The sequence below is a fragment of the Labrus bergylta genome, chromosome 2, assembly GCF_963930695.1.
Source record: "Labrus bergylta chromosome 2, fLabBer1.1, whole genome shotgun sequence".
In the NCBI taxonomy this organism is placed as follows: domain Eukaryota; kingdom Metazoa; phylum Chordata; class Actinopteri; order Labriformes; family Labridae; genus Labrus; species Labrus bergylta.
This window is the reverse complement of record NC_089196.1, coordinates 1,756,214-1,770,668: the sequence shown is the minus strand read 5'-3', so window position 1 is coordinate 1,770,668 and position 14,455 is coordinate 1,756,214. Positions and strand designations below refer to the sequence as shown.

The 14,455-nt window shown below is 43.3% G+C and overlaps 2 protein-coding genes across 4 annotated transcripts; both read left to right on the top strand.

Moving 5' to 3' along the window:
• The first annotated feature begins 78 nt into the window (after positions 1 to 78).
• Positions 79 to 7,616, top strand: p2rx4b (purinergic receptor P2X, ligand-gated ion channel, 4b). The gene is made up of 12 exons (XM_020636420.3): positions 79 to 1,240; positions 1,331 to 1,478; positions 3,509 to 3,580; positions 4,354 to 4,426; positions 5,426 to 5,522; positions 5,608 to 5,688; positions 5,783 to 5,924; positions 6,683 to 6,819; positions 6,891 to 6,984; positions 7,077 to 7,142; positions 7,236 to 7,340; positions 7,461 to 7,616. Exons 1-12 carry the CDS (start codon positions 1,098 to 1,100, stop codon positions 7,491 to 7,493), a joined length of 1,191 nt encoding a protein of 396 aa, XP_020492076.1. The 5' UTR covers positions 79 to 1,097; the 3' UTR covers positions 7,494 to 7,616.
• A 1,051-nt stretch (positions 7,617 to 8,667) lies between these two features.
• On the top strand, positions 8,668 to 13,356 carry gucd1 (guanylyl cyclase domain containing 1). Of its 3 annotated transcripts, none has more exons than XM_020636393.3 (6): positions 8,668 to 9,049; positions 9,139 to 9,223; positions 10,809 to 10,974; positions 11,073 to 11,164; positions 11,241 to 11,482; positions 12,088 to 12,268. In XM_020636393.3, exons 1-6 carry the CDS (start codon positions 9,043 to 9,045, stop codon positions 12,090 to 12,092), a joined length of 597 nt encoding a protein of 198 aa, XP_020492049.1. In that variant the 5' UTR covers positions 8,668 to 9,042; the 3' UTR covers positions 12,093 to 12,268. The 3 variants fall into 3 exon arrangements, with proteins under 3 accessions (XP_020492049.1, XP_020492048.1, XP_020492047.1); XM_020636392.3 differs by lacking the exon at positions 12,088 to 12,268 and adding an exon at positions 12,281 to 13,356 and having other exon boundaries at positions 8,669 to 9,049; positions 9,142 to 9,223; XM_020636391.3 differs by lacking the exon at positions 12,088 to 12,268 and adding an exon at positions 12,281 to 13,356 and having other exon boundaries at positions 8,670 to 9,049.
• The last annotated feature ends 1,099 nt before the right edge of the window (positions 13,357 to 14,455 follow it).

The window sequence follows — 14,455 nt, the reverse complement described above, 5'->3', positions numbered from 1 at the left end:
TCAAACAAGCCGTTTGGAGATTTTCCCTTCATGACATCACAAAGGGCAGTAGCCCCTCCTCCAGGTGGGTGACACTCCCACAGCTAGGTGTTTGTTCTGCCCTCTGAGTCTGCCTTCTCACCGTAAACAATAGGACATGGAGCGAGAAAGACCGAGACACCCAAGCCCTTCCAGAGAGGGGGCGTGGTCAGACACAGCTCATTTACATATTTAAAGATACAGACACAAACAGCCTGTTCTGAGCAGGGATGAAATAGAGGGGTTTATAGACATGATCAAATACAGGATCAGAGTGGATTTAGAACAAGACACTTCACACACATGGTTTGAGGAGCTCTGAGACTTATTTAAACTAGTTGAAAAGGAGGAGAATATGTCACCTTTAAGGCTGCTTTCACCAGCTTTTTACCCCCTTAAAGTAAGCAGGATCTAAAGGGGATGTGAATGTGCTGCAGTGTTTTGTCTCAGTAACCTGACGATGAGGGGCGGCAGAATCTCAGTCTGTAGGGACTAAGGTCAAGTGACAGTGCAGACCAAAATATGGAAGTTGGTCTGGTAGCTTGAGAGGTCACAGGTCACTTCCCGAGTCCAGCTCTGGTGCACCCCCTGTGTAGCTGCCCCACTCTGTCATCTCTCTTTTAATGCATGTCCACAGCTCCTGTTTGTGCATGTGTGTAGAATTTCCCCTCAGGGATCACTAATGTAAAATGAAAACTATTACTGTGTTGGCTGAGCAAGACTACTACTAAAATATGCAGCCATCTTTCCAACTCTCCTATTTAAAAAATTGACTGATAACACTGACTGAAGTGATAATTACCGCCTTCTCTTTTCCTGCAGGATTATAAAACTGACCAACTTTTAGCACGTTTGTGTTTGCACTGAAAAATTTAGGATGTCTACCACAGGATGGAAATATAAAAGCTGCAACCATGAGCTGTACTTCCCAAACTGTATTTTTGTAAACGACCAGCCAGGTGTTAAACACACTGGAGACAGATATGTGCAGTTCATAAGATTTGAATACAATGATTTGAATAAGGGCAGCCGTTTTCCGCTCATCATTATTGCATATTGAGTCCATCTCTGGTGCAGCAATGAGCAAGACTGGAGGCTGCTGCAAGAGCTTTCTGCATTTTCTGTTTGATTATGAAACCAATAAAACACTGGTGATTACAAGCCTCGGGGTCGGATGTTTCTTCAGGCTCAGCCAGCTCGCGGTGCTGCTGTATGCGGTGGGGTGAGTGCAGATCTGAAATATACCAGCCATGGAGTACAGCTGTTATGAGCTGCTTGGTGATTTGTTGTGCACACTGCTGTCAACCTGCAGGTATGTGTTGATGGTGCAAAAGGCCTACCAGCAGACAGACACAGTCATGAGTACCATCACCACTAAAGTGAAAGGGTTCGCCTTCACCAACAGGTCGGACATGGATCCACACTTCTGGGATGTGGCTGATTATGTGATCCCTCCTCAGGTATCGTTATCACAGAACGTTTGAGACCACTCTTCTCCACGTTCAGTTATTAAAGCTCCTGTGAAGAACTTTCAGGAAGTGTGAGTTTTGACGCCCCCTGTGGTCAAAGCAGTGTAATGTTTCTCTAAAGGGCCCTGTCACACCGAGGAGATCGTCCACCGTCGGTGAGCGGTCGTCCCTCTAGTTTTTGCAGTGTGTCCGGCTCCATCTCTACCCGTCTGCATTTTTTCAGCTGATTCGACATGTTGAATCGGCAGTCGTTGAGAGGGATCTCTCTGATTAATTTCCCTCACGCTCTCCTCTCATGACCTGCCTGAGGAGATCAGACGAGCAGATTCAGGGACATCTTTTAACTGCTTTTATTGATCTATTCCTTCCTGTATTCATTTTACTCCTCTTAAACTTGTATACATTCCTCCTCCTTCTTCTCTTCGGTCCTCTGTTGCTTTTATAAATTCATTTAACCATCTCTCTTTGGCGCCTGTGATGTGACGTCGTCTCCCTCTCTCTCTTTATGTCTGCATTGTTCTCATCATCTTGTTGACTTTGTATCTTTTGTTTAACTTTCCATCATCGTATTGTTTTATAGCTTTAACTTCCTCTTTAGCCTGCCTGTTCTATCCTTTATGTTCCTGTTATTTGCATTTATATGATCTCTTGTTCTGTTGTTGTCCTGACTTCATGTCTTTGTTTTATTATTCAAAGCACTTTGTGAACATTGTTTTTAAAGGTGCTAGATAAATGATCAATCAATCAATCAAACTTTATTTGTTCAGCACTTTTCATACACAAATGTATCCCAAAGTGCTTTACATCAACATTTAATCAAACAGCAACAACATGACTCCCTCCCCATCCCATCCCACAATCCAAAAACTAAGGTCAAAATAACTAGATAAGAAACGTAATGAGGAAAATGAAGTTATTTTTATCCAACAAAGCCAAATATCGCCCTAAAAATATAACTTTAAGAAAATATATTGTCCTTTAAATATGAAATTAATGTTTTCTGATAAACAATATCTCACCCTGCGGCTGTGGCTCAGTGGTTGAGTCTGTTGTCACTCAACTGGAAGGTCGGGGGTTCGATCCCCAGCTCCTGCAGCCACATGTTGATGTGTTCTTGAGCAAGACACTTAACTCAAAGTTGCTCTCACTGCTTCATCAGTGGTGTATGAATGGATGCGTTAATACTGATGGTCTCTTTACTCAGCAGCCTCTACCATCAGTGTGTGAATGTGTATGAATGGATGAGTTAATACTGATGGACTCTTTACACAGCAGCCTCTACCATCAGTGTGTATGTGTATGAATGGATGAGTTAATACTGATGGACTCTTTACTCAGCAGCCTCTACCATCAGTGTGTGAATGTGTATGAACGGATGAGTTAATACTGATGGACTCTTTACACAGCAGCCTCTACCATCAGTGTGTGAATGTGTACGAATGGGATTAGTTACTTCTGATGGTCTCTTTACTCAGCAGCCTCTACCATCAGTGTGTGAATGTGTATGAATGGATGAGTTAATACTGATGGACTCTTTACTCAGCAGCCTCTACCATCAGTGTGTGAATGTGTATGAATGGGATTAGTTACTTCTGATGGTCTCTTTACTCAGCAGCCTCTACCATCAGTGTGTAAATGTGTAGGTGTGACCTGCAGTGTAAAAACACTTTGAGGAGTCAGAAGACTAGAAAATAAATATACAAGGTGGTCCGTTTACCATCCTACTTTACTTTTAAAGTTCTGTCGTGACGACGCTCTGGAGTGGAATATCTTTAAAAGGGCTGTTTCCTGCAGAGTGTGGTTAACTTCCTCGTCAGACTCCTACCCCGCTGGAGGGGTGCCAGGCATATTTAATATCTATATCTTCATCCAGATGTCATATAGGGGAGCAGTTAATGATGTCTGTTCCATGAGCAGCTAGAAACTCCTCACAGGAGCTTTAACGATGGTTAGCTTGGTTATGACTGAGTGTAACACCCCATCACTGTCTCAACACTCCTGTGCTTGTTGTTCCCTAACAGGGTGGGGATTCATTCTTTGTGCTAACGAACATGGTGATAACTCCACATCAAACTCAATCACGATGTCTCGAGGTGAGTCACCGATACTACACGCTACGACGCCAACATTATCGTCCTTTTTATTTTTATTTCACTTTACCTTTATTTTACCAGGCAAGAATAGCTTGAGATCAAATTACTTCTTTTTCGAGCAAGGCCTGGCCAAAATGGCAGCAGTAAAAAACCTGCTCTGACACATTGTTTATTGTTTACATGTTGTTAGAGTTAAGAATGTTTTTCAGAACTTTCTTTAAGTGTTTCTACAAATAATCATTTACAAGTTATTGTCCCAACAAATTGTTACCTCTTACTAAAAGAACGAATAACTTAAATTCATCTATAATTTGATATTTATCCCCCCGCTTACAGCAGCAGCCTTCCCAGTGTTACGGTCTAAATTTGTCTAAATAAGACATGCCCTGTGCGCACAGGATGATGATTTTCAGTGATATTTATGGTCTTGGTCTTGGTCTTGTGTGGTCTGACTACAACATTAGTGTTCAGCGTACATAAAAACAGTTCATTGATGATGTCTGAAGAGCCATGATGAGGGCCATTGAGCGTCTACATCAACGAGAGGGCATCACAGTTCCTGTCAAACAAACAGAGAGTTCATGCTGTCTCCTCATTGGTCAGCTACAGCCTCTCATAATGTAAACAACATCACTTATGCACTTAATCTAAGCACACTGTATATACTGTATAAACTGTAACTACAATCAATCCCGTCTGTTGATGTGTAATTCCTTCTTTGTGCCACTAGAGCTGGCTCTGACTCTGATTAACTCCTGTGATGTCGTCCTCAGCTCCCAGGCCCATCAGCTACTTGTGTGGACGATTGTGACTGTATTGAGGGATACAATGATCCTCGAGGCAATGGTAGGCCTTTCTCACATGGGTGACATCAGACTGACATGTGCTAAAGGGTAATAGTGGTGCTGCAGTGGTTCTCAACTGGAGGGTCTGGACCCAAAAGTGGGTCACGGCGGGGCATGTGCACCTGGGGGGAAAAAAGTGTGTAAAAAAAGTCCATGAAGCATTTTAAACATTTGATTGTCAATTTTTTTTGTCCTGTCGCATGTTTTGTACCGTGCAGAGGCTTAAAGGTCACATATCCTCCTCCTCTTCTTCAGTGTAAATAAGTCTCAGAGCTCCTCAAAACATGTGTGTGAAGTCTCTTGTTCTAAATCCACTCTGATCCTGTATTTGATCATCTCTATAAACCCCTCTATTTCAGCCCTGCTCAGAATAGGCTGTTTCTGTGTCTGTACCTTTAAATATGTAAATGAGCTGTGTCTGACCACGCCCCCCCTCTCTGGAAGGGCTTGGGTGTCTTGGGCTTTCTCGCTCCATGTCCTATTGTTTACGGTGAGAAGGCAGACTCAGAGGGCAGAACAAACACCTAGCTGTGGGAGTGTCACCCACCTGGGGGAGGGGCTACTGCCCTCTGTGATGTCATGAAGGGAAAATCTCCAAACGGCCTGTTTGAGCACACATTTTCTGAAAAGTGGAGCAGGCAGAAGACGGAGAGGATGGACTTTTCTCATCATTTGTAGACAGACTAGAGACACATGTTAGAGTTAGAGAAACATGGTGAAATGTTTTTTACAGCATATGTGACCTTTAAGTCCTTGTGAGCCTGAGTTTGAATCAGACCTGTTGCAGATGCAACAGAGAGATTTCCCTCAATCTCTCTCTCTCTCTCTCTCTCTCTCTCTCTCTCGCTCTCTCTCTCTCTCTCTCTCTCCCCCTGGTTCTTACTCTATCCATTGAAGAATATCATGAAGGATTCGGTGGTGGGCCCTGAGGTTTAACCAAAATTAAAAACCACTGATGTACAGAACACACCACCTTACACCTTTTCCTTTTTACTCTCAGGTATTCGGACAGGTCTGTGTGAGAACTATTCCACCACTGCTCGGACTTGTGAAGTGCTCTCATGGTGCCCTCTTGAAAAAGACACAAATCTCCCTCAGTAAGAACAAACGCAGAGTCGTGATTTTTAAGTAATTCATGTAAAATCTAGATTTAATATGACGTGCTGGTTCTCTGTCTCACAGACACCCACTGCTGGCTGCTGCAGAGAACTTCACAGTGTTGATCAAAAACAGCGTAACATACCCCAAGTTTAACTTCCACATGTCAGTGCTTAAGTGTCTACGGCTAGTATAGTAAGCAATCATACTGCTTCATTGTGCTCGCTTATATCAAATGTGTGTTTCTGTGATCCTCCAGGAGAAACATATTGCCTCACATTAACTCCTCATACCTCAAGAGGTGCATATTCAATCGTACGACAGATCCGGACTGCCCTATATTTCGCCTTAAACACATCATTTCAGAGGCCGGAGAGGACTTTGAAGACATGGCCGTTAAGGTACAAAAGTACTCACTTTAAAGGAAGAATGTGCAACTTTTTGCTCCAGTAGATTTCGCCCTTGAGCTCCAGCATTAAACCAAAACAAACTTCTGTTTGGCCACACCTCCTCCATACTGAAGAATCCGCTCTCCTCCAGAGACACACCTCCAACCCCTCTCCACTCACGTTCACATGGAGTTATGAATAAGAACTCACCATAATTAAGCACCATTAAGCGCAAAGCAGTGGCCAAACTCGTCCTTTACTCGAGCTGCAATCACCTGTGTCCTGCATTGTTGTGTTAGCATGCTAATGTTAGCGCTCTTTAATTAGCTCCTAGCTACACATTGCATGTAAACTGACACAGAATGAGCGTGATCTAAAAACTCTTACTAATATCCAAATAATCAGTGAGTATGTTCTTCTTCTTCTCTCTAGTTCTTGACTAAAACAGCTTTTATACACAAGGGGAGGAGCCGGCCATCCCGTCCATGTAAACACGGCTCTGACAACAACACAGCCAGCGGGACTCGAGCTTCTCACTCATTGTAGACAGTCATGACTCAGAGACACATTTACATAGGATAGACTGGATTTATGAGATATTTATGTGTAACATGTCGCACATTCTTCTTTTCAACTCTTTTATTACTTTGAATTTGTGACTGCAGACTCTTTTTAATTTAAGTGGTCATCTCTCTCACAACATAGAAACGTTTCGTCTCACCGCTGAATGATGACTCATTATTAATCGTTGTTATTGGTCGTTTTCAAAGGGTGGGATCCTTGGTATCATTATTGACTGGAGCTGCGACCTGGACTGGTGGGCGGGGAAGTGTTTCCCCAAGTACAGCTTCCGCAGGCTGGACAACAAAAATCCTACCAATAACGTGGCTCCTGGTTACAACTTCAGGTGAAGGCTGAAAACAAAACACAACAACCTCTTATTCATGAATCAATTAAACATACAAACATTGCTTTTAGGTTTGCAAAATACTTCAAGACACCGGATGGAGCGGAAACCAGAACCCTGATTAAAGCATACGGGATCCGGTTCGATATCCTCGTGTTTGGAACGGTGAGACCTGATTATCATAAATTTGAAATGATTTCATCAGCAACATTTGAATGTTTCCTGAAGTATCATCAACTGGTTCTTTTATCTTGCAGGCAGGGAAATTTGGAATTGTACCGATGATAGTGAGCTTAGGTGCAGGACTGTCGTTTCTTACTCTGGTGAGTGGACGTCTTCTGTCCTCCTTCACAAATATCATTTATTAAAAGCTATTTTTATATATATTTATCCAAATGATTCACATGTTCCTGTAGGTTCCTCTTGTTGCTGATGTGTTTATGTTGACATGTGCGAGAAAGAGGCATCTGTACAACAAACACAAAGTCACATATCTGAACGAGGATGAGGACACTGAACCAGTAAGTGACTCATTTCACATCCCTCACAGCATCAACAAATCAGTCTTTCATAAAGTATTACTTTTTTAAATGACAACCTCTACTCAGCTGTTGATGTGTTCTTCATATTTTATTGTACAGATGTCGATGGCCACCTCATATGGGACACAGTAACGTGGTCACATCGACGCGGGAACGTTTGTCTGCAGAAGGAATTTAACCTGTACTTTAATAATCACAATAAAGTAGTATCACTTCAACATCATGAATTATCAAATAAAACAGGTTAAATGTTAAAATCTAAAACAAAGTGTTTCAAGGTGTTATTTTGAGTACTTTCAGTTCTCTCAGTTTAAGATTTTAAAGAGGACATCTTATCCCCCTCCTCCACCTTTTCAAACAGTCCCCTGTGGTCTAAATGAAACATCTGTGCTGTGCTTTGGTCAAAATATAACATGAATCAAGCACCAGAGGAGGTTTGTGACCCTGTATAAACCAGCTCTCTCAGAACGCTCTGTTTTGGTGTGTGTGTCTCTTTAAATGTAATGACCCCCCCCCCCCCCCCCCACCCCCCAAGTTTTCCTGGTAGACATCACTCCTTTGCTAGCGAGAATAAAAATGGCGGACCTGTGAAAAAGTTTTGCTCTAGGCTGGGGGTGGAGTCCATGGGTGGAGATACCAGGGGAGGGGAGGGGATTTTTTTTTACCAGAATCCCACTGTGACATCACAAGGAGAGCACATTTGAAACTGAGAATTTTTTTCTTTGTTGTAAGACTTATACAGACCACAAACAAAGGACTGGATGGGTTTATTTCACTTTTTTTTTATGAAGAAATGTAAAACACCATCAGACACAGGGATATAATGTTTTTCAGTTTAAACATTGCTTGGCTAACAAGAACCATAACTTGAGTGCAAAAGCAATTATTCGTTTCCTACATGCCACAGGAGGATTGCATTCAAGATGTTAAGGAGAAGGGTTTAGTTTCTCTTCACCTGTGGAGGACAGTTTTACGCCGAGATGCGTCTCAACTTCCGTAATATCTAAAAGAAGAACTTTAAGTATTTTTGGATATTAAGGGAGTTACTGGAGAAGAGTTGCAGAAGCTGCTGAGAGAGGCCTTCAGAGCATTATTCGTTGTTTCCCCCTTATTCACAAGTTTATGTAATTCAAAAGATTGTAGATTAATTTGAAGCCAGTAGCTGACAGTAATGAAACAGTGTGGATGCCAACCGCCTTTAAAATCCAACGAAGAAGAATTTAATCGCCGCTCTGGTGTAGTACTCCCCAGAACCGTCGGGTGGCGGTAAGTACCTAAACGTTGGTTTGCGCGCCGCTAATAAACTCAGAGAAGAAGAAGCAGCCCCTCAGTCTGCTAGCAAACAACAGAGAAGTGAAGTAAAAAAGCATCTCCGATGGAGGCGGCGTCCCTAAAACTCGCTTAGACCTTCGTGTGATGATTTGTTTTCCGCTATTTGTTCGGTTAATCGTTAACTTTATGTGTAGCGGCGGTGGTCGTCGAGCTGCCTCGCTTTTATAAGCAGGGACCCTCCCTGAAGACAAGTTAATACTGTTAGCCGGGTTAGCTAAAGTTGAGGTTGGGCAGCTGGTTTCATCGATGAGGAAAGAAACCAGACCCGGGATTCAATGCTGTGAGGAGGCCTGACGAGCTTGTCTGGAGTTACCTAGCTGACCACCTGTGTTAGAGAGAGGGCTGCAGAATGACAGGTGAGGGGCACGGCCTCACTACACCTCACTTTATTACATCATCACCTCCTGTCAGTATTAATTATATGTGTTAAATCTTCTCCCTCCAGAAGATGCTGTCCTGCTGAAAGTACCTGTCATCCGGCAACTGTACCACTGGGACTGTGGGCTAGCCTGCTCCAGGATGGTGCTAAAGTAAGTACCTGTGGTCAAGTGGGTAGAGTCGTCGTCTTTAGGGGGTCGAGGGTTTGATCCCCAGCTCCTGCAGCAACATGTCCGATGTGTGCTTAGGCAAGACACTTAACCCCAAGTTGCTCCTTCTGCTTTGTCGGCGGAGTATGAATGTGATTAGTTACTACACAGCAGCCTCTACCATCAGTGTGTGAATGGATGAGTTAATACTGATGGACTCTTTACTCAGCAGCCTCTACCATCAGTGTGTGAATGTGTGTGAATGGATGAGTTAATACTGATGGACTCTTTACACAGCAGCCTCTACCATCAGTGTGTGAATGTGTATGAATGGATGAGTTAATACTGATGGACTCTTTACACAGCAGCCTCTACCATCAGTGTGTCAATGTGTATGAATGGATGAGTTAATACTGATGGACTCTTTACTCAGCAGCCTCTACCATCAGTGTGTCAATGTGTATGAATGGATGAGTTAATACTGATGGACTCTTTACACAGCAGCCTCTACCATCAGTGTGTGAATGTGTATGAATGGATGAGTTAATACTGATGGACTCTTTACTCAGCAGCCTCTACCATCAGTGTGTGAATGTGTATGAATGGATGAGTTAATACTGATGGACTCTTTACTCAGCAGCCTCTACCATCAGTGTGTAAAAGCGCTTTGAGTCGTCAGAAGACTAGAAAAGAAATATACAAGCTCAAGTCCATTCACCATTTACCTCTATGCTAATAATACCAGTACAACTCAGGTGTGACTGAACTGCTTGTTACGTGTAGTGTAACAGAAATCTATGAGTTAAAGGTCACATATTCCCCTCCTCTTCAGTTTAAATCCACTCTGATCCTTTATTTGATCATGCGTTATTGTAACAGCTTAAATTGTGGAGTATACCTTTAAGACATACTGTGTTAAGTTACTATAGGGGAGCGACATCACTAAATATGCGGTTATCCTTTAAGCCAGTTTGAGTGATGATTCAGCCATGGACGAATGCCTGTAACTGAGGTTCTTCTTTCTTTCTTTTTTTTTCATTGCCGTGGTAACAGCGAGCTCTACCAATCAGAGAAGCAGCTGTTACACTCTATGAGAGTGGGTAGTGTAGTTCTTTTCCCCGATATCGTGCGTAAACCATCTTGTTCTTAAAATGAGGTCGATATCAGACAGGAGCGTAAACCATCGTTTCACACTCAGGTAGCTCGTGTTCAGTCTACCTGTGATGGTTATGATATCATAGCTAATAATCAAATCCGCTATGGAGGAAAAGAACGGGATTTTTACTTCCAGAACTAAACTGTTAAACCCTATTGTTTACGGTGAGAAGGCAGAACAAACACCTAGCTGTGGGAGTGTCAACCACCTGGAGGAGGGGCTTCTGCCCTTCATGATGTCATGAAGGGAAAATCTCCAAACGGCCTGTTTGAGCACACATTTTCTGAAAAGTGGAGCAGGCTAAAGACAGAGAGGATGGACTTTTCTCATCATTTGTAGACAGACTAGAGACACATGTTAGAGTTAGAGGAACATGGTGAAGAGGATTTTAAATATGTGACCTTTAAGGAATCCAAACATCCATTGTTGCAGGTACCTTCATCCTGTTGATGACGAGGAGTTTCAGAGAGCATGCTGGGATCTGAAGCTGACAGAGAGTGTTTGGACTATTGACCTTGCCTACCTCATGTGCCACCTCGGGATCAAACACTGCTTCTATACCCAGACTCTGGGCGTTGATAAGGGCTTCAGGAATCAGGTACGTGTGTTTACTGATCCGCACAGTCCTAATGAGACTTATATAATACTCTGTGTGTGTGTGACGGTATCTCCTTTGTGTTTGGGGATGATTTGCAGTCCTTCTACAAGAAACATTTTGATACAGAAGAAGACCGAGTCAACGAGCTCTTCATCAAAGCAGAGAGCAAAGGTGTGGTTGTTAAGAAATGGTACGTGTCCCTTTTATTAGTATTCTTTTTGGACAAAGAGGAAGCTTCAGTCCTAACACCTGATGTGTCCTCTCAGCTCTGTGACAGTTCAGGAAATCCAGTCTCATCTGGATCAGGGCCATGTTGCCATAGTGCTGGTCAACGCCGTTGTCTTGACATGTGAACTGTGCTCCTCGCCTGTCAAATACTGCTGCTTCCTGCCCGTGGGCCAGAAGTGTTTCTGCAGGAAGCCGGAGTACCAGGGTCACTTTGTGGTGGTGTGCGGCTTCAACAGGACCTCCGGCTCCATCTTCTACAACAACCCCGCCTACTCTGACCGTGAGTACTCACACAAACACATTGTTGGAAAGAGATGCAGTATGATTTGGCCAGAGGACAAAAAAACTGTTGTTCTCAAAACGGTCATTAAAGATTTAAGTCGCACTCTGCAATCCGTACCATGCCCGAGCACCTTTGAGCTTCAAAGTCCAGTTTGTTAGACGAGTGTGAGTGCTGCGTCCGTACACTTCCTCTGCCCTGGTACACTTTGAAGAGGTGTGCTTCAGGACGTTACAGTTCATGCACGAGCACAAGAACTGGTACACAGCGTGGACAGCCTTCATACAGGAGAGTGTTCTGAATCTGACTAACATGACTCAAAATAAGACACACAGTCAGTAAAGTAGCAGACGCGGACTTGACAGTGCGTCCCTTTTATTTTATTTTATTTTATTTTTGAGTCTGCCTTTCTTGTAAACTAAACACGCTTCATGACCACTTAAAGTCAGGCATGTGTTGTATTACGATCTGATACACCAGAGGTAACCGTGCTCAGACCCAGTTGGTCCTGGAGCAGTGTGAGTGCAGACCGGTGGGGCAATCATGCTTAATTCTGAAATTGACCGGTCGCTCTGTGCGTTTCCGGCTCAATCTATTCTTTTCAGCTTGACGTGTGCTTGCAGTGAGCTCCATTGTAAATAGACCCGCAGGGTATTTGAAACGGAGCAGAGTGTAGTGGGGTAGCAGAACAATGGAGCCTGATTTAGGTGAGAAGTAAAGTAAACAACAATCAAACAATATATTTGACTTGATTATAGATGTTGAGATGTATTTAACGTGTGTGCGTGTGTGATTCAGGCGTGTGCTGCACCAGCGTCAGTAACTTTGAGGAGGCTCGTCGGAGCTATGGGACGGACGAGGATATCCTGTTTGTCTTCAAGGAGAGTTGATTAAAAAGGGAGGCTGGACTCGGATGTCATAATCTCCATGTGATGATGATGCTGCTGCCGGTCCGTGGTTGGACCAGCGGCCCCCCTCCTGTCAGTAGACGCCCGGACCCATCGTCCTCTCTGGTGCTAATAAGCCCCACCAGCGCTCACATGAGAGCCCCCCCCCCCCCCCCCCCCCGCTGCAGCATCACCGCGCTCATTCCCTCTTAAACACTCAACTTCTTAATCCATGAAGGATCAACGTCTCTGAGGTCTGAATCATGTTCTGGTCTCTTTTAAGACGGACCGAGAGTCCACATGACTTTTTTAGTGTGGCTCATTTTAATGCCTGTGGTTGTGCATATGTTGAAATCTCTGACTGTGGATGAAATGTGGGAATCATGACGACATGAGGTAATGATGACAGTGAGATGATAAAATCAGGAGATGAAAACATGAAGATTCACTTTGTTCCTTGTTCTGAGTGTCCAGAGGCTCAGCTGCCGTTTTAAAGAACGTCCTCGTTACTCACCGTTCTGCCACTTGTTATTCTGATGATTCTAGCAACAGGGAAGACAGGAAGTAGATGTGTTTTCAGAGTCTCAGGTAATTAACGCCCTTAAGTGTGACATGCTCATGAAATGACAAAAACTAGTTCAATGCAATACTCTGCAGGCCGTCGACGGATCAACTCGTATATCTGCAGAAGAAACATGAACTTGTTTACTCAGCCGGGGGGACAAAAGGGGTCCAGCTCAACATCTTGTGCTTTGTTGTCGTGGCAACATGCTGGATAGGTGGATGCAATGATTGCTTGTTTTGATCACACTGCTTCTCAGTTTGGAGCGGAGCGGGTGAATTCTTCATCGTCTCCTCAGTTTTGTGTTTTTTAATTTTGCTATTACGTATTTGTTTTTTGCACTACATTTTACAAAACAGACAGACATTGTATGTTATTTAAAACGTCACAGTGAAATAACTTTGAATAAATAAAGTGATTTCTGACTGCTTGTGATTTTTGGAGGAGGGAACATAAAATATCTTATTTTCTTTTAAACAGTTTATCACAGGTTCTGATTAAAGAAACATTTAGCTCCAGTCATGTTTTCTGATACCTGAGTCTTCATTGATGCTGTTTTACCCTTCACCTCATTACACAACACTAACCCCTAAATTCCACAAGTTGAGTCTCTGCTTCATTAAGAAAGCAGAGCTGAAATGTTTTTCATTGTTTGTGCTTCCACTGCACTGCGCTGCGTCTCAGCTCCGTCATTCCCGAGTTCTCTGCTGCAGATATACAGCTTCAATTTATCACACAGAAGATCGAGCGGGACAGGAAGTCAGTCAGCGAAACATCGAAACATCTGTTTATTTTCAGAATAAAACACGCAGTTTGACGATTCAGAACAACGACCATGTGTGTTTGTTTATGTGTTCATAAGGTTTTTAAACCACATACATCGTATTTTCTCGCCCTGTCACGGGTGTAGAATCTATTATCACCACGCTCTGAGAACGCAGTCTGTGGATGTTGACGGACGAGGGTGAACAGAGCGGACACGCAACGCACATATCAGTTGGAAGTTCTCTGTAAAGCAGAGATTTAGGGAATTAAAGGAGCGGCATGTAACTCTGACACCTAGTAGTTACAGTGGGTACTGCAGTCTAAATTCTAAACATTGTAGAGAGCTGTCCCCCCCCCTCCTCTCTAGAGTCGATGCTCACACAGGTTGCCATGTGGTGGACACTGAAGCTAATATGTTAGCCACCATAATAGACACATCTAAACTAAGAGGATGTATGATTTAATGGTCCAATCAGTGAGATGTGTAGTGAGTGAAATGATAAAGGTACCTTACTATATGATCAGACATTAAGGAAACATGCTATGTTGAAGTGCTGGCTTCTCTGACAACAATGCAGCAGCCAGTATGTCCTCCTTCTAACTTTAGATTCTGGTCCTGAATGCTCTGGATTTTAGACTGCAGTACCTATTTTAAACACTAGTCAGTTAAATATTGCTCCTTTAAATGTGCAGATGTCATTTTGACACCTCAGAGGTAACATCTCTCTGCAGCAGCCCTGTCTGGTCTGATTTGAGCTG